The following is a 20,733-nucleotide window of genomic DNA, read 5'->3' as shown; positions in this document are numbered from 1 at the left end:
TATATATATATTTTATTTTTTTTTTTGTTACGGGAACTTCCTGTATAGTCTAACAGAAAATATATATATATATATATTATAAAATATAAGAAAAAAAGTATAAAAATAGAATGCAAGTAGAGTGAGAATGCTGATTATGAATTAAGTAAATGTCTGTCTCTCCCATCCCCCACTGCCAGCTAACATATCCTACCCCCGGAGCAGGATGGGCAGTTTGATCATCATACTCAAATCGACACAACACGCCATTTGGCGATCTGAACTGGGTACTCAAACCCAGTTCGCTTTAAAATCCCATCCCCAGGCAGGAGGAGAGACGGGTCTCTGTCTCCTCCCCTCCCTTCCCCCCATACTTTGCCTGGGTCCCCACTAACCTTTTTGGGGATGCCTACTCTATCGTCCCCCATCCTTCTGTTTTCCCCAATATTCAGTCTCCCTCCCCCACTCTAACTAAACTGACTGAGTATGCCCCCTTAACAATGCCACCAAATTATACCACTGTCTCGCTGTCTTGAAAATCTGTTTTGGCCTTTCCAAATTCCAGTGTTCACCCCCCCCCCCCCGCACTTTTATTTTATATATATATATATGTAGGCATTGTCACTTAAATCCTTGGAATTAAGTGGCAGGGCCTGTCCCAGTACTGAAATAATCTACTGGGTGCCTGACCTGCCTCCTCGTGGCAAACTGTGGGCAACGGTGGGTCCCAATAGGGGCCTAACAGCTAAATGGTCAGAGAAACAACAGAACATAACACTGCACAACATTCTACTCCCCACACATTTTTTTAAATCTCTGGGAGTACACAATGCAGAGATGCGAGAAACCCCCTGGTGCTGTCAGACAATTAACACACTAACACATGGTGTTCCTCATAACCTAAAAAGACATCAATAATTCTGCATGATTGATGATTGATGGGAAGGGTTGATTTCAGCTATCAACTTCCACAACAACAGATGGAAGTCTGTTCCAGCAATCAACCACACGCTGGCTAAAGGCAAACTTCCGCACATCTATTCTACAATTGTCTTTTCTCAATTTGAATCTATGCCCCCCCTATGTTCTTAATATGAGCAAGCGGATGTATCCCATCCGCTTGCTCATATTAAGGTGTTGAATGGTTTGAGCCTGCTCAAACCATTCAATACCTTATACACCTCAATCAGATCACCTCGCAGGTGCCTAGTCTTCAGATGCTGCAACTTGCAGAACTTAACCCTCTCTTGGTAAGAGCACCCCTTTGTTCCTCTCACCAATCTTGTTGCCCTTCTTTGTACTCATTCTAGTAACTCTACATCCTTCCTAAAATTAGATCTCAAAACCTGTACGCAGTACTCAAAGTGTGACCTGACCATTGCCTTATACAAAAGATAATCCCCTCCTTGTCTCTACCAGCAAAATTCCTTTATATCATTGACAAAACTCCATGACCTGCTCTGGCTGCACTGCTCAGAGAACTTCATATCTGACTGCACAATTACACCCAGGTCTTTTTCATTCTCCACCTCTCTGAGTGTAGTACAGTGGATTCCGTTTATTTGGGCCACCAGTTAATTGGGGCAGCCATTTATTTGGGACAAGTCTTAAAAAACAGAACCAAATCGAGAAAATAGCCAGGGTTTACTTCGCTTAATTGGGACAATATGCCGTTTAAACTGGGCAGGAGACCGCAGCACTGGAGATTACCCTACGATTGTCTCTGACCATACCACGTGGTTCAGTCAGATTTCTGAAGGTCACAACCATAAAACAATAAAAACAATTAGCCAATTAGCAGTCACCTGTTTATTGGGCTTTTCTGTTAGTGCAATCTATCATAAACGGATAGTAAACTCGATCTTATTGAATTTGCGATAATACTGACGGCTGGAATTCTGTGGGTTATTATGGTGAAATGTGTTTATACTTCCATGGAATCTTCAATCATATAAAAAAAATTTATTTTCATAATCTTCTCTTCATTACTGTTTTTAAAGCTTCGTAATTTGTTACTCCATTCTCATTTGCACGTATTGTGTTACTTGCAATTTATGTGTGTGCTGTGTTCTTTGTTATTGATTGCCTATCTTTTTACTGTTTTAAATTTTAACCCCCACCCACAAATGTCAGTGAACAGAAATGTCAACTAGTTAGTATGTACATATTACAGTACGTATTAATTATTCTGATTATCACGTATATTCTTCCGATGTTCATGTATCATTTAATTTTTTAATTGGTAAGGTAATAAAGGGTAAATTAGTGCTTAATATATCTTTACTTTTGTAGCCTGTGGATAATATTCCTCCTATTTTCATTATTTAGAATCGCTGTTTAATACAATTAAAATTCAATTCACAAACATGATCACAATGACCAGCGCTTATTACACATCGTACAGTGAACAGTACTTTACTATGGTAACTCCATCGTAACGTTATTTGATTGTACAGTGAACCAATTGTAAAGCGAGGGTCCATTGTATTTTTAACTTTTTTTACACAAAACTTCAGATAACTGGGGCAGCCACTTAATCGGGCCAAAATGCACTAATCCCAAAGCGTCCCAAATAACCGGAATTGACTGTACTACACAGTTGGTATGTTTCTCTTGGGTTACTGCTACCCATATGCAGTACTTTCATTTGTCAACAAACTTTAGATGCCACTTCTCAGCCTAACTTTTCTGTTTAGTTGCCACTTCTCAGCCCATCTGCCTAACTTTTCTAGACCCTGTTGCAGTAGCATACTGTCTTTATTGTCATTAACAACCCTGCCTACCTTTGTATCATCTGCAAACTTGGACATTAGGCCTGATATACCTTCACTGATATCGTTGATAAATACACAAAACAACAATGGACCCAAAACAAACCACTGGGGAACTCCACTAATAATATTAATCCATGAAGAGCAGTGTCTATCACCATTCTGTCTTCTCCCACTCAACCATCCTTTTATCCATTGTAGCAACTTCATCTTAATGCCATACTGCTCCAATTTGTACAGCAGTCTTCCATGTGCAACAGTATCAAAAGCCTTTCTAAGATCCAATTATATGATATCAAAATTATTCTTTGCATCTAGTTCCTTTGTGACCACATCACATGTGCAACAGTATCAAAAGCCTTTTAATCTAATCAAATTGGTCAGACAAGACATCCTTAACAAACCCATGCTGTGTCTGAACTATTACTACTGTCTTGTCTAGGTGATCTTGCATCACTTTAACCAGTGACTCCATTATTTCCCCAGAACAGAAGTTAAACTAGCAGGTCTATAATTATTTGTGTCACCCTTTGAACCTCCTTTGTGAATTGGGGATACATTTGCACATCTCCAGTCCATGGGGACCTCCCCTGATTCTAAGAATGCCCTCATAATTATAGTTAAGGGTTTGCTTACTTCCCTTGCTGACACTTTATAACTGGATAGATTCCATCTGCCCCCCCCCCACCCAGGTGCCTTTTTTATGTTTAACTTCAACAATTTATCCTCCACTTTGCTCTCTGTTATTACAAAATTACTTATTCCCTGTCAGAGTTTGATAAACTTCTGGCAATCCCCTCATTGAATAACTCCTTGTGTGAATGTAGATGCAAAATAATCTCAGTTTGTCAGCTATCTGAGCAGGATCATCAACAGTCGAAACACCAACATCAAGTGTATCAATCTGATTCATCCCCTTCCGTCTAGAGTTTACATAAGTTAAGAAGTCTTTGTTGTTTTTCTTTGCATCCTTTGCCAAGGATTTCTCGTAATCAGCCTTCACTTCCCTAACCTTCTTTGTGACTTTACAGACCGGCTTATATCTGCCATAGGCTTCTGTGTCACCTGTAATTTATATTCATCCCATGAATTATTCTTCTCTGCCATGAGCCTTATCTGTTCATCTGACATCTATTTAGGTCTATCTTGAACGGTATTTCTTAGTTGACATGAAAAGCCTAGTAGCATCCAAGATTAATTCCTTGAAGGCTTCCCATTTAGAACGTGCTGTTTTTAACATCATCAGTTGAGATCCCACTGTATAAAATTTAAAAACTGTCTGAGACAACTGTAGTCACTTTACAAAAAGAAAAACCCTTCCCTTTACCCTTGATAGTAGTTATATCTTTAAGTAAATTCAAAGTCAGTACACTGTGATTACTGTCACTTGGTGGATCCTTTATCTGTAAATTCTTAATGCATGATTAATCACTGCTGATAATCAGATCAAGAGTATTACTCTCTCTGGTAGCCCCTCGAACATGTTGCTGTAGAAAACAATCCTACAATAAATCCACAAGTCTTGCTAGCATGCGAGTGACCAACCCACAAGTTCCAGTCAATATCTGGAAAGTTAAAATCCCCCATTACAAGACATTCTGATTTACTGGCCCACTATTTCTCTGCACCATCGTTCATTATACTCATCAGTCATTAAGCCTATAACACACTCCTACTCTCATTTTCCCTTTACCAGTGTTTATGTCACACCAAACTGACTCAACATTGCACTGTCCACCCACGTCAACTGGATGCAGTTCCTTAGATTTTATGTGTTTCTTGATTAACAACATAACACTCCTCCCTTCCTACCCTGTCTATCCTTTCTGTACACATTGTACTCCCCAAATTCCAATTCTGCACTGCTTATATCTGTGTGAAACCATGTCTCTGATATCGGAACAATATCTGCCTTGATGTCTTGATCAGCACTTCAAATTCATCAAAATTTATTTACTATACTCCTAGCATTGGTGTACATGTAAGTATCTTTTTTTTTTTTTTTTTTTTTTTTTTTGGTAGTTGTTGGCGCATCGGCTTCTGTGGCCATAGTGCACCTCCCAAGGTTTTTTTGCAGTACTTTGATCCAAGCCCGAGGCGGGATTCGAACCCGCGACCTTTGGGTTGCCAGGTAGGCACTTTACCCACCCAGCTAGCCCGATCGGCAACATGTAAGTATCATGCATCTGTTCTTACTCTGAGTTACCCTAACACAGCCCACGTATTTACTTATTCCACGATGACTCCCAACAGCTCTTGAAATCCCCAGCAACTTACTCTCTAGGCTGCTGCTCACTATAATAGAAGCAGTGCAAGAATCACTTTCGCCTCTGCCTACTGTTAATCTTTTAGTCTGTGAATCACCCCCCCCCCCCAAGCTAGCAGTTTTCCGACCCACCTATCATTGCCTCGATAGCATCAGCAAATATTCTTGCAGATTAGAAAACAGGCCTTGTGCGTCGGGTTATTTTTATTTTAATAAATTTATTTTAACCAGTTAGTCGGTCGTCGCAAGAAACTTGGATGATATTCTTGCAGAGTTAATTGGTTTTACAAGGTAGTGTTTTTCACAAGCAAAAGTGAATCCCACCCCTGTAGAAGCAGTCTCTCCTATTAGCAAGGACAGACAATGCTGAAAGAAATTCTACCCCATGAGCCTTGCACAATCTCTCCAGAGCTGAACTGATTGACAAGGCTGTCGTCATATACTCCCTCCTATCGTGTCTGGGCAGAATTGCAGACACTCAAATTTAACCCTAACTCACGACTTTTTTCAACATTAACCTGTACTTGTTAAGTAAATCTAGAGATCTCTTGCTCATAAGTTCTTTAGTGCCAACATATACAACAATATCACAGTTTGTGCCCTTAATGTATTCCATGCCAGGCATAGCTTACTGGTGAACACATTGACTGTCCCCAATACTCAACTATCAATCTCAAACCTGAAATCTTTCCCGTTTACAGGGTCCTTTGACATTTGAACAGGTTTTTTTTTTTGGAGACAAAGCAAATTTAGATGAACTGAACTTTTCCTTTGGTGAATACAGCTCTATGACTGCTTTTAACTGCCCCCGATGTACTGACTACCCTCCCATTTATTCATCTGTTTCTCTTGTTGGTACTTAAAAGTGTTATTTTCTTCCATGACTAATGTTGGCACACACGTGTTGAATCTTATGTCATCTTCATATGTACGAGGTGTGGCAACAAAGTTTCCCGACTGGTGCTGTTGTGGTCATGTTTGATGAGTTTGAAAATAAATGGAAGTGGCATGTTACAGTTCATACTTCCTCCAACATATGGTGGTACAGAGATTGCCAGTAGGCTGACAGGTTTCAAATAACACCAAGTTTTGTTAATAGTGTTAATGTTCTGTGTCACAATTTTCTAATGGAATGATGAATGAATATCAAATTTTGTTTAAAATGGGAAAATCTGCAATAGAAATGTATGAAATGTTATAAACTGTATATTGCGAAGAAACGGTTAAGTTGTACTAGGTGTGTTTGAATGGTATAAGCAGTACAAAGATGGACTTGAGAATGTTCATGATGATCCAAAAAGTAGGCATCTTGAAATGAGGACAGAGTTGCAGAATTTTGGGAAATTGTGGCAAAAAGATCATCATTTGACCCCCAGAATGTCTGATGAGTTGGTTGTGTTAAGATGATTCGTCAAATTCTGCATGAAGATTTGGAGAAAAGGAAAGTCTGTGCATATTTTGTGCTGCACTGCCTCACAGATGAGCAGAAGCAGTGAAGCGTGTAATCACGTGAAGATTTTATCCAGACTTGTCAAGACAAACCTAATTTTCTTGACTGTATTGTCACTGGAGATGAGTATTAGGTGTTTCAGTATGACCCAGAGATGAAGTGTTAGAGCATGTAGAGGATTTCAAAATCATCAACAAAATGCTGATCCTGTTTTTCGACAAATGGTGTGATTCATAAGGAATTTGTACCTGAAGGGGAGAGAGTCAGTGCTGCATTCTGTGTAGTATGAAATATAATGAATATTTCATACCTTACAAGTTATCCCTTTCAAAATAATTGCCATAGGCTTACACACACTGTTCCATACATTTCTTCCAATCACAGAAATGTTTTTGGAAGTCATCTTCTGTAAACTCTTAATACTTTGGTCATTTTTTTCTGTCTTCAGTGGACTGAAAAGAGTTCCCTTAGGTACATTTTTCAGCTTAGAGAAGGGAAAAAAGTTACAAGGGGCTAGATTTGGTGAGTATGGTACATGTTCACACAGGGATTTATGTTTTGGTCAGGTCAGAAACTGGCACACGGAGAGTGCATTATGTGCTGGAGCATTGTCTTGATGGAGCATCCAACTATCCTTCCACAATTCTGGTCCCTTCCTTTCAAATTTTTTCATGCAGCTTGTCAGAACTTCAGTGTAGTATGTTTTGATTAAAAGTCTGATTTGGTGGGACATATTCAGCCATAATAATTCCTTTAATATCAAAGAAAACAAGAAGCATGGTTTTCATTTTTGATGTTCATACTTGTTTCGGTCTGGGGGACTGTTTTGTCTTCCATTGCATTGACTGTTTTTTTAGTTTCTTGTTTGTACTGGAACAACTAACTGTCATTACAAGTGATTACAGTATTCAGAAAGTCTAGATCTTCTTGTTTTTTTCAAACCATCTTCACAAACTTAGAGTTTTCTCATTATTTTATCTTCATTCAAAATGTTTGGCACCTTTTTGGCATACACTTTTCTTTTACCTAAATTTTCGGTTAAAATTTGTCTAACTGTTTCTTTGTCCATATTGAGTTCTGATGCAACCATTCCAATGCTTAAATAATGATCACTTCTAATCAATGTCCTTATCCGGTCCACATTTTCATCAGTTTTCATGGATACTGGATGTAATGGTCAATTGTCTTCCACATTTTCTCTTCTTTCTAAAAATATCTTATGCCATTCAAATGTGAGCTCACATAGTATCTTCCCCATAAACTCAACGTAACAACTTATCAAGTGCAAAGTGTGTTTGTTGTCTGACGGCACCAGGGGTTTCCCCCATCTCCACATTGTGTACTCTGTGTAGCAAAGAACTCTGTGTAGGCTAGAGATTTAAAAAGTGTGTGGGGGAGTGGAAGGATGTGTAGTGTTGTGTACCGTTGTTCTTCTGACCATTTAGCTGTTGGGACCCACCGTTACCGCACTTGGCCCCGGGGAGGCAGGTCCGGTACCCAGTAGATTTTATTTTGTGCTTTGGCAGGCACTGCCACCTAGTTTCCAAAGATTTCAGTGGCAAGGGCCTATGTGATAAAAAAAAAGGGGGGGGTTAACGCTAGAATATAAAAGGCCAAGAGAGGTTTATGTAAGCATAGTTTAAATTTGGACGATATTAATTGATAAATTGTGTGGGGGTATATACTGCAAGTTAGACAGAGTGGGGGGAAGACTAAAGGCTGGGGGAAAGACAGAAGTTTGTGGACGATAGAGAAGGCGACCCCAGAAAGTCAGTGAGGCAGGCCCATGCCTCACCAGGTGGAAGAAGGGGAGCGGCAGGAGGGAGGAAAGTAAAAGAAAACCGGGCCAGAGTGCTGGGTTTGATAGCCAATGTGGCTTGTGGCAGAGAAGCTGCTGGTGTCTTCAATGTCTGGGTTTTGGAGTCTTACATGGGATCAGGTCCCGTCCGGGATTTGTGGTCACTTCCTTGTTTCTTCTAATTCTGGTGACAATTCGGTGGATTGTGTTTCATTTTTTTTTTTTTTTTTTTGGTAGTTGTTGGTGCATCGGCTTCTGTGGCCATAATGCACCTCCCAAGGTTTTTACAGTACTTTGATCCAAGCCCGAGGCGGGATTCAAACCCGCGACCTTTGGGTTGCCCGGCGGGCACTTTACCCACTTTATCGATTTTTTAAAATCGTAGTTTTTAAAACGATTTTTTAAAATTGTTTCAAAAACTGCTTGCAGGTATGTCATATTTCTTCGCAATATATTTTTTCTTAAAACCCTGGTCAATACCATGAAGAATCTTTACTTTATCATTAATACTTAAACACTTTCTCTTCGACATCGTTTCCACAACTGTAAAAATTACTCGACTGCAGCTCTTGCCAATACATACACCGCAAACTTTGCTGTGCTGGCCATATAGTGAATTGTTAGTACCTACTCAATGACGTTCGCTTGCCAATTCAACAGTATTACGTGACCTTTCATATCAATCACTTTGAAGAAATATATGACTTTGTGAATTTCTTTTATTCTGCTTTCATTAATGAAAGAAAATTTATGGTTAATGTATGCTGTATGTTACTTTTCAGAAAAAAAATAATAATAAAATACAAGAGCATATAGCCTATATGAATGAGGACAAATTGTTCTAAAAGAAAGAAATAAAAAAATTTAAAAAAATTCATGAAAACCATCTACTGGGAGTCCAGTCAGATGAGAATGGACATATCATATAATGATTGACAGGAAGGGTCACATGGTACGGTTGAGGTGAGAAGCGAATGTCACTCAGTAGGCATTACTAAAAACTGAATGTGGAAGCATTCTATGTATTGCCGCCGCAGCACGCTAAAGATTTACCGCATCAAATTTCGTTTTCCCCTTAGCTAACATCAATTTACAAATCTACCCTATTTATTGTAAAGTTTATGACCACTTTTAAGAAAACCCATTTGGTTTTATACCTGTAACAAAAATGAAACAAAGACCCTCCTACAGACGTTAATGGCCACAAGTGTTCACTAAAAGGATGATTAATTCCAAATGCTAATGAGCAATTTCGGAGGGAAGGAGGCCATATATTTGAGCGGCTGTTTAGCAGTAAATGCTTGAAAATCTTCAAAAATACTTTTACTAATTTTTTTTTAAAAATTTGTTATAAAGAGACTAACACTTCACTATATGGGGTTAATTTTACATGTAATTTTGTTTCAAGGTGGAATGTTTTGCGAAAAAATTCGTAATATAGAGAAATTCATTAAATACAAGTTTGTAATAGAGAAGTTCCACTGTATTTCAATATCAAATTTACCTGTTGATTACTACAATAATAAGTCAGCCTGGATAGACAGGAAGATATTTTCCTGTTGGTTTAGAACTACATTTGTGCTTTCAGTGTGACAACATTTGGCATCTCTGGGCTTGCCACAGAAAGCTGTCCTGCTATTAGACAATGCACCAAGTCATCCTAATGAGGAAATTCTAAAATCAGATGATGGAAATATTTTCATCAAATATTTACCCTCCAATGTGACAGCTTTAATACAACCTATGGATCAAGGTGTCATCTAACAAATGAAAGCAATTTATTGCAGAAATTTCTCTCAAGTTAATGGAAGAAAATTATTATGATTTATTTACATTTTGGAAAAAACTGACTGTATTGGATGCAATTTACGAAGTTTCAGCAGCATGGAAATTGATAAAAAGCATAACCTTAAAGAGGTCTTGGTGTAAAATATTACTGTGAAACGATGGAGTCCTATGATTTGAAGAAAAGTGTGAAGATCTGGTACCAGAAATGTTATGCAATTTGCAACAAATTGGGGGGGGGGTGCAGGGATGTTGATTAGCAATCAATTCCAGGATGTACTAAATGATGAAAAATTTTACATCATGTAACGACTACCACACCACTACTAAATAATGATGATGAACCCGAAGAACAGGAAAAAGAGTTGATATTGTCAAAAAAATTAGCCAGTGTTGCTTTAAACCACGCGCTTCTTGACTACCTGGAAAAGTGAGACAATAGTGTTTTGGCAGAAAAAATGGTATTAAGTCACGTTTGAAGTGCCATGCATCAAAAAGTTGCAAAAGGAAAAAAACAATCTATACTTTCGTATTTTTCTAAGTGAATTGATTTTTGCTTATCTCTCCTATTTTTCGTAAAATTATAATATAAAATATTATGCTAAAAACAAAACATGTTTTAAAGATATCGATGCAATTTTTAAATTAAACCACAACTTGTAAAAAAAACATTGTGAAAATTATTATGCACCTCTGTCAGTAGCCTTTGGCAGCTGATGCAAGCATACATCATTACCTATAGGTATGTTTTTATACCTGTGCAAGCATCGTATTGGACATGAAAGTACTGCGTGGCAAGTTTTTTGTTTTTTTATCTATCACCATGTTTTTTAGGTATGTTGCTGAACATTTTTTTAATATTTTTGGATTAATCGGGAAATCGATTATCCCAGATTTTATTTTTACCATCTATCCTTGAAAATCAAGAATCTACTGTACTTTCTTTACATTACTGTGCAGGTTAATAAAACACTGCAGTGTAAACCTCTAAAAGCAAACAGAAATAATTGAGTTAAAAAACTAAACAGTTTTGCTTAATGCACTGCTACACGAGATGTGAAAGATGACAGTAAAGAAAAGGTCAACTTGTATGGCAAAGTACCAGTTTTCAAGGCAAAGGCTTGGACTTATGTCAAAAATATCACACTTATGTCAAAAAGATCTTGTACCTCCTGTGGGACAAGATCCTTTGATCCTACTCTGCAGCCTGATGCATAATGGTATGCTAACTCACAAGTCTTCTGTTTCATTCCTTCAATGGCAGTGAGCCTCTTCTTCTTCTTCAAGCACTCATTCATCTATCAAAACACTGAATTTCCAGTTAATTTCCTCATTCTCTCTGCATCTAGTACACAGGCATCTCCTATGCCATTATATTCAGTTATTAAATTATTATAATTGCTTTTTGCATCTAGTACACAGGCATCTCCTATGCCATTATATTCAGTTATTAAATTATTATAATTGCTTTTTGCTGAAAAACAGAAAAACTTACACTGGAGAATTCCTATCCCCTCTTCCTGACATCAGCTAACTATAGACTTGATTAAAGAGCCTTTTAGAAATTCTCTAATTTTTGGTGGGAATTGAAACTAGACTCCCCCCACCAAATGGTTGTCAGATGATGTTTTTTTGTTTTTGTTTTTTTTTCTGTTAGTTCTTGGCGCATTGGCTTCTGTGGCCATAATGCCCCTCCCAAAGTTTTTGCATTTTACTCTGATCCAAGCCCGAGGCGGGATTCGAACCCGTGACCTTTGGGTTGCCAGGCAGGCACTTTACCCACCTGGCTAGCCCGGTCAGCTGTCAGATGATGTATTGTGCTGACTAAGCTGCCATGGAGGACCAGCTTATTGCATGTATGCAGAACAGTTGGGGGGGGGTAGTAATTTTGGCAATTTACCCCCAATTTAATTAGGAAAAGATGCTACTTTGTTGTTTTCCATGAAAATTATTTATTATAATTAATACCACTCATATACCATGTGAAATTAATAATATAGTTTATTAAGCTTATAGCCCAAACCACTATACATTTAAGATGACATTTCAGGCATCTTACCGATACCCATCATCAGACAATACTGCTTGCCAATGTCAGGTTTTGGAAGCATTGGCAAGTAGAAGGCTTACAGCAGCATGATCTGATGATGAATATCAGTAAGATACCTGAAAATTAACTTATTTTTGTAAGTAGCTTTATGGTCCTAGTCAAGCTCCTTGGTTTATTTTGAATTTAGATAGCGATTTTGAAAGTTAACACTTAGTGTTCGTAGATTAGATTTTACCGTTTGCAACTTGCCACCATTTTTTATACGATATGGAATAGTGTAACGTATATCCAGAACTGGATAGTGTAAGGTTTAACATAAAACTAGATAGTGAAATACGTAGCACTGTATTAGAAATCTGTTACCTTAGTATAGTATTATCAATTAGTTAAATCTTAATTAAATTTCATTGTTAATTAAATTGTACTTAAATGGAATCATGACCCAGACTAGAGTGCAAAGCAATGTGCACAGATTAACGGGAGTGCTGTGGCTCAGGGGAGAACTGAAGGGGGCATTTCTCCAACACATCACAGTCTAAAAAAAATGTGCGCAATGTGAAATGTCTGTGGACCTTTCTAGAACAGGATGATCTAACCGTGAGAGACTGTGAAAAAATTAGGCACCAATTCAGTGTTCTGATGGGCATCTATGAGAAGGTGAGGTGTAGGGTAGATGCCCCTCGAAGAAATTAATATGAGGGGCCCATCAAGCTCTCAGCTGTCCAGCTCAATGCCAGAGCTCACTCCTGTGCACCAGGCAACACAGTGGCAATCTCTAAAGCAGAATGTGCTGGTCCCACAGGAGCTAGTTATTGTCAGTGACTGTTGTCAAGGAGACAGGGAATATATTATGCAAAAAGAACAGGACCAGGATATGTTTTCCAGGGGCAAAAGTTGATGATGTTGTAGAGCAGATATCATCTTTTAAAAGAAAACAAGGAATTACTTGATGAAGACTACTATTTTGACATATACAGAAGTATGTAAAACACTATCTACTTTTCTTCTTACTTTTTTACTATATTTCTACATTTTTAATTTATCAAAATTTGTAGATGAGTAATATTTTAGCTTATCAGTCAAACATTCTGTGCACCACACACAGCCTGCAGGCTACCAGTTGCCAACCACCAACTGATATATATCCCATTTTTTCCCAAAATATATATATATGCTAATCTGTGCAAGATAAAAATAGAGCATATTTATCAAAAGTCGCTTTATCCAAATTTCCAGTTTTATTTTCTGCCTACACTAAATAGCAATCGTAAACAGGTTATTAATAAATCTAAACTCAATTTTGAAAAGGCTGAGTAGTTCTTGATGCCAAAAAGTTTCCATGCATTAATGGCATTTCTCCACTTGTTCTTAAAACCTTTGCTCAGGAATTAGCTTCATAATATTTCTTATTCCACTGTTTTTTTACCTTTACATGGAAATTTTGCATTGATCCCCTAAGGACAAATCCCTCCATTCTAATTATCAACCTGTTGCACTTATCCCACTTCTCTTCAAAGTAATGGCACAATCCATCGACTGCCAACTCTAACACTATCTCTCCACAAATTTGTCCAAGATACAGCAACCACTGCAAAAAAACTAGTCACCAGCTGACAGGAAAGCATACTAAAAAAACGTATTCTTGACATTACTATAAAGAAAAACATGGTTCTCTCCATAGCTATTGCTGAAAAAGACATACTAATTAACATAATATTTGAATGGCATGTTGCAGAGGTTAGATGATAAAAATTACGTGTGTGTTTAGAATCTATTTATTACTAATAAAATCTAAAATCATACGTTTCGCAGATGTTTTCTCCTCCATTTCTTCAGTGATTATAATCCGACACTTGCACAATCGCAAAAACATTAAAGATCCAAACTGAGTACTCAGAAAAACTTTTACTTACTCTTAGCCTTATGTAAGGCACTTTCATTTCATATATTTTGAAACAACATTAATTACTGCAAAACAAATTCAGCAAACTAATGCTACAATGATTAGCAAGGCACAATTCTGCTGAGTACAAGCTAATACTTGCTAATACTTAGCAAGGCACAATTCTGCTGAGTACAAAAATATCCTAATACAGTCAGTCCTCGTATAACACGTGTTTACATTACACGAATTCGATCATACACGATTTATAAATAGGGGAACCATATCTTATATAACACGAACCGAATTTGCTTATGCACGATTTGCCTTTGTGTTTACAAGAAATGGCAGTCGAACGCGGAATCACCCCAACTGAACGCAACACGATAGGAATGAAGAGGAGATTCTGAAAATGTATTTATGTGTTTTATATCAGTGAAGGGGAAACACATTTCACCATAATAACGTAAAATTCCAGCTATCGGTATTATCGCGAATGCAATTAGATCGAGTTTACTACCAGATTCCACTAGCAGAAACACAACTGGAAATTGTTTTTATTGTTTTATGGTAGTAACCCCTAGAAATGTGCTTTAGTAAAATGTGAGGTGTAAATAGTGTATCTCTGCCTTTACGGTGTTGTTTATTCAGTTACTACATGCGCGCAGCCTTGTTTATGTGTATCAAGTGTGCCTCCTCATTTTGTAATTTTGCTTTATTCCCTAAAAATGAGTAAAATACTTAAAAGGTGTGAAAAGGAAGCGTCCTGGTGAAGACACTGCAGATTCAGACAGAAAAAAAAAAAAAAAAAAAAAAGCGATATCTATAAACAGAGGCGGACTGGATCAAAAATTCTTACCCGGGAAAATTTGTAGTGTCCTCACACTGGCGTTTATGGCCAAAATCACACCGGCCACCGGGGTTTTCCCGGTAACGCTTATGGCCAGTCCGCCACTGTCGATAGCAAAAAAATATGAAACTGTGAAACGCTTTGAGCGAAATGAAAGACCATGTGATATTACACGTGCTACAGACCTAAATGAGGCAACGCCGAGAATTACAAAGAATGCAGAGAAAATAAAAACAACTTTCATAGCAGGAACAACTCAAAGGGTAATTAAAATCCATTAGATTAAGACACAAAGAATTGGAAGAGATGGAACGGCTGTCATCTGTTTGGATAGAAAATCAAACAAAAAACAAGTTTGCTTACGATAGAAGCAAAAGCATTAGCAATATTTTATTACGTAATAGTTAATAGATTATAAAAAATTATAATATTATTTTTATTACGTATTTCAATCGTTATAAAATACGTAAGTATTTTATTACGATTATTTATTGTGTTTGGTAATGTTTTGGTTACCAATGTGTGTTCAATCTTGGGTGGTCGGCACCTAACCCTATTTTTCCCATAGGGCCTGTTGTTTATATTGCACGATTGTGCATTGCACGAGGGTTTCTAGGAACACAACTATCGTGCTATACGAGGACTGACTGTATTCAAAATAAAATAAAATCATAAAATTAAGAAAAAGACAAAGCATCCTCAATATACAGTGCTGACAGTGAGCTTTGTTTTGGAAGTAAATGAAATTAAACAGAATACAATCCTTTTCAGAGTTCATAATCACTGATATCACCTTAAAGAGGTGATGCTTGTGAGTTCCCTGCCTTTATTTAATTTCATTTATTTATTTATTATGAAAATGATGCTCGTACTTCAGTAAATGTGAGTGTCTCCCGTTGAGTAGAAAGTCATGCACTGGAACTACCGAGGGTACGCACTGCTTTGTCTTTTTCTTATTTTTATGATTTTATTTTATTTTGAATATTTGAGTATTTTAGTAACTCAAATAGCAGCACAATCACACCTTGTCAAGTATAACCCTAATTGTGGAATTCATTTGCTGCAATTGTTTCATGGTAAATAGTTTGTTTTTTTACAGTAGTCTTCTGGAACAGAAATTATGCAGTAAACTCAACCAATATGATGAGGTGAAAATACTAGCGTTTGCTTTGCTTATTAGCATTAAATTCACATACTGTAATGCCAACCTTTCAAAGCAGTCAATTAATATCACACTATGCATACTGGACAGTATTTATGATTAAACTCTTAATAAAACCTTTTAAATTTCTTTGCATAACTTTTATCTACACATTAAACTAATTATAAATGATATATTAACTATTACCAGCATACAGAAGCAATACAAATCAAAAAAGTACAAGAGATATTAAATAGCTGAATGACTCTCCTAGTTACAAACACTTCGTTCACACAAGAGAACAAAGCTTTATAAGAAAAACAATACACAAATTATCAACCCTTTAGAAATCTATTTATCTTTTCGCCTGATCAATTAAAAAAGGATAACATTTGCTGTACTGATGTCATCTGCGAAACTAACTATGAAATACTCTGCAAATACTTTAATTTTCATGATATCCTAACCAAAGCTGGATATGACTGATTGGGCTGTTACTCTATGTTCCTTATCACACATTTGAAGAAGAAATCTTATGATTCATTCAGAAAAATAATGCAGCTGATACTTTAGCATCTGCACTAAGATTCATTTCACTGTACCTTTGTCAAAAGTCACACCGATCCTTGAACAATGCAGACTACAGTAATCATAAAAAAAAAAAAAACCAGTTCTACCTCAACAGCTACTAGACTGACCTAAAAAATCTGATGGCGACTAAAAATTCTGTCGCCATCAGATTTTTATTTGGATTTCTTAGTCACCATGATGACCATGTTTCATGAGCCCTGTCTTACACTATGGGCACATGTGACAGGTTTGCCAGAAGTGGTCTGGAACATATGTTTTAGCATCTCTCATATTATTGAAACAAATTACAAATAGGTTGTTGGCTCTTACACCTTGGATATCTACCTGCCCACCAAGGAGAAGCCAAGTAGCCTTGAAATGGTGCAATCTGGGTGGTGGTGCTCAATTGAGAATAGTTATTAGTAATGGCCATAGGGTGCAAGGAACCATAAGACTTATGCCACACCAGCCAAAAAAAAAAGAAAAAAGTAAAATAATAATAATAAAATTAAATAAAGTAAATAATTAATACATAATAAAAGAAAATGAAATAGACAATCCACGCATTTGCCTCCTTCCATATGTAACTATCAGCTGACCTTTGAATTTCCCCAAATTTCCTCAGCCGCTACCACCCAAGTAGGTAACTTATTCCAGTAATTTATAACTTGGTGGTTAAAATAAAACTTCCTGCAATCTGGTCTAAACATCTCCCCCTTGTAACGTGAATTTATGGCCCCTAGTTCTAGAATCATTTAGAACTGTGAAAATTTCATCCTCATTCATTTTACTTTTGCCTCTCAGAGCCTTAAGACCTCAATCAAGTCTCCTCTAAGGTGCCTAGTTTCCAAGCTGTGCAACCCACATATTCGAAATATTTCCTCATATGGATGCCCTTTTGCTGATCACACCAGGTGAGTTACCAGTCTTTGGATCCTTTCAAGATCCTTTTGTAAATTAGCTCGACGTCTTTTTTTTTAGGTGCAGTCTCCATACTTGAACACGGTATTCCAAGTGTAGTCTAACAATAGCCTTATATAATGGGATTATGATATCCTTATCTCTACTAGCAAATGTTCGATAAATCATCGATAGGACACCATGGGCCTTCCTTGCAACCTGTCTACAATGCTCAGAGAACTTCATATCTAACTGTATCGTGACTCCAAGTCCCTTTCTTCCACTACTGACTTTAATTCAACTTTAGTGATTGTATAAGTTATTTTGGGGTTACTGTTCCAGGTGTAAGACCTTGCACTTTACTGGATTAAAGCATAGCTGCCACTTTTCTGACCCTCCCTGAAGTCTATCTAGGTCACTCTAAGTAACAGTACACTTCTCTATTAGGGAAGTGCTATTCAAGGTGTAAGAGAAAGGAACCTGTGAAGGATTTCACAATATGATATGTTATAATAATGATGCCTAATATACAAAATTTGATTTGTTTTAAAATGCAACTATGAATAAATTATACATTTATAATAATCTATGTCATAGTTTTCCGTGGCCGAGTGGTCAAGAGGGGGAGTGCAGTAGCACACACTTCTTCAGTAGACAGTGGTTCTAGCCTCTGATTGCTAAATATGGTCAATCTGCCAACCTACACTGGACCAGCATGGCAGATTATGGTCCATTGAGGAGGCTTCCATCCTGCAGTGGATTGATAATGACTGAAGTTTATATCATAGTTTTTGGTCTACAGCCCTAAAATTTCATTAAGGAAGGATATAATTGTTATTGTTATTTGGTTTTTAGGAGCATTAGCAACTAAGACCATATCGCTCCGGGGATATGCGGTGGTCATTCCCTGACCTTTCCACATGCTCCATATTTGGTGGTCATGGGCTCGAAACCCGGTCTAATCAAGAAGCGTATGCTACGCACTGCTGCTCCTGCCCACCTGGCTACGGAGATGCCCGGAAAGACATAAAGTAACAACAGGTCTTAACTTGACATTTCACCTGGAGCAGAATAAAATATCAAATAAAAGCCCTCTCTGAATCAAACACTGATTAAATTAGTTATTACTGATTAAATTCATAATAACTGAGTGAAGTAAAAAATAACAGCTGTACCCTCAACAATCATTAGAATTCATGATTCATATAAAGTGGAAGTATTAGTATTTGCAATATGGTACAAGGAAGTCCTAGGCTTTTGCTGCACCAGCAAAATAAATAATAATAACAGTAATAAAAAGATGTAATACATCTAATAAAAACAGGATATATACTCTCCAAGACGGTGAAACTCAACTGATGCCTGAGCAGGGAAAGTAAAGGCTTTCTGTCAATTGCAGCTATGATAATCTGTGCTGGATTGATAGGAAGCTGTGTGATGGGCAGTTGATTTATTTATTTTTATTGATTTTTTCCCAAAAGAAGTTTAACATTCAAATGCACAATTTACTTGTACATTTGAATATGCATAACTATTTGCACGGCTCCAAAATTTTCTTAAAAGCTCTTTCAAACAGTTGTGCAGTTTTAAAAATTTCTTAAATTGATTAGAAAGAACAGATTACCATCTTATAAAAGAAATACATATTTAAAAATTATTGCTATATGGTTTTCAGAATTACCTTCAACATATGTTGTGAGAATCAGATTAATAGGCTGCACCTTTTGTAAATTAGTATCCATTACCAATTCATAAACACATTCCCTCATCTTATGTTTCAGATAGCTATCATCACCTATTTTATTAACTCGTACTGGATACTTCCTCTTAAAAACCATGGTAGTCTAAAAGAAAAAAGATATGAAAAATATTCTCCCAAATAAACAAACTAATTAAGCAAAAGAATAATAATAAAATAGTAAGTCACCATGCTGTTGTGCTACAGGTTTTCATTATTACAGTTTTCTCTTAGGGAACATTTTTTTTTTTTTGCAAATGCTGTTCCCATTATATGAATTTTGCATAAATGGTGACAAACTAATTTCCCAGAAGTTGTTTGGTAATATTTAGGAATAAGTTACAACTAGATAACAAAATGCACGATTGGTACAGCAAATAAAAAAGGGGAGGCTATATTAAAGCACTGAAAAGAAGAAGTAAAGACAATGCTTTCAGAGCAAAAGTAACCAAGAATGGCAAAGAAGACAAGAGTTACCATTTTATCAAATAAAATATACCTATGCACAACTGCAGCTTAATTGCTTTGCCAGCCTAACTTGAAAACATATTCTGCACCCTTCTTACTCAGATTCTTAATTTTAAAAAAAATTACTTAAGGAGCATTCTCTAATTATAAACAATAAAGTTGAGAAATAGCATACTTGTACAGTACTTGCTGTACAATATGGCATGTACTATAATGGATAGACTTTCTGCTTATATTTCACTTTTGACCACAGACATAGCATTGCATGTCTTTATAACTAGCTGTGCTTCTGTCTCAAGATCAGAAGTACAGTCAGGTTATAAGATATATTTGCAATTAGTCACAACTAATTACAAATAAATATCCATACTAGGGCAGAATTTTTCTCAGCCTGGTCTGTGATCATTAACAGGAAAGAAAGTGACACAGAGGTCAGGAGCGAGAGTGCAGTAGCATATGCTCTTTGAGTGAACTGTGGTTTGAGCCCAGGACTGCTAAATATGATTAACAATTGTATTTACAATTTATTGTAAACTCCTCCGAGCAGGCAGTCATGCTGGAGTATAAAAAAGAACATTTCTACAGGGATGGAAAATACTTAAATAGAAGGGTGCCAGAATATTTACTGAAGCTAATGAGGTAGTGTTAGGTGGGTCAAAAACTGGGGGTTGGAAGGATGCACAGCCTAACAGAAGGCACAGATAGAGGTAAAAGCTTCTACTGGAACATGCAACAGCCCACAAAGCAAGTTGGCAGAGACTTCAAAATCTGATGGAACTGTCAAGGAAAAAGCAAATATATGGGCTGTGTTAGAGTTACTAAGAGTAAGAAAAGGTTCATGTATACTTCCATGTACTAATGCTAGGAGGACAGTATGTAAATTTGATGATGAAGTACTGGTCAAGTCATCAAATGCAGACATTGGGAAGTTATCAGAGACATGTTGTAACTCAGATATACGGGATTCAGAATTTAAATATGGGGAGTACAATGTGTACAGAAAAGACAGGAGGAAGAGGTTATGCTCTTAGTTAAGAAACATAAAATCAAAGGCAATGCATCAAAGCCAGTGGACATAGGTGGCC

At 36.9% G+C, this 20,733-nt stretch overlaps 1 protein-coding gene across 3 annotated transcripts in view; it reads right to left on the bottom strand.

Moving 5' to 3' along the window:
• The window catches only part of mRpL9 (mitochondrial ribosomal protein L9), a 173,216-nt gene that overhangs the window by 127,340 nt on the left and 25,143 nt on the right, over window positions 1-20,733 (bottom strand). For all 3 annotated transcript variants that reach the window (XM_090380433.1, XM_090380443.1, XM_090380436.1), the window contains one exon: window positions 19,124-19,286. In XM_090380433.1, coding sequence (XP_090236559.1) covers window positions 19,124-19,286 — 163 coding nt within the window. The remainder of the gene's footprint in view (window positions 1-19,123; window positions 19,287-20,733) is intronic.

Source organism: Mastigoproctus giganteus, chromosome 1 (genome assembly GCF_048544385.1).
Source record: "Mastigoproctus giganteus isolate SK-2022 chromosome 1, ASM4854438v1, whole genome shotgun sequence".
Lineage (NCBI taxonomy): Eukaryota > Metazoa > Arthropoda > Arachnida > Uropygi > Thelyphonidae > Mastigoproctus > Mastigoproctus giganteus.
The sequence above is the reverse complement of the archived record's forward strand: the minus strand, read 5'-3'. Positions and strand labels throughout refer to the sequence as shown.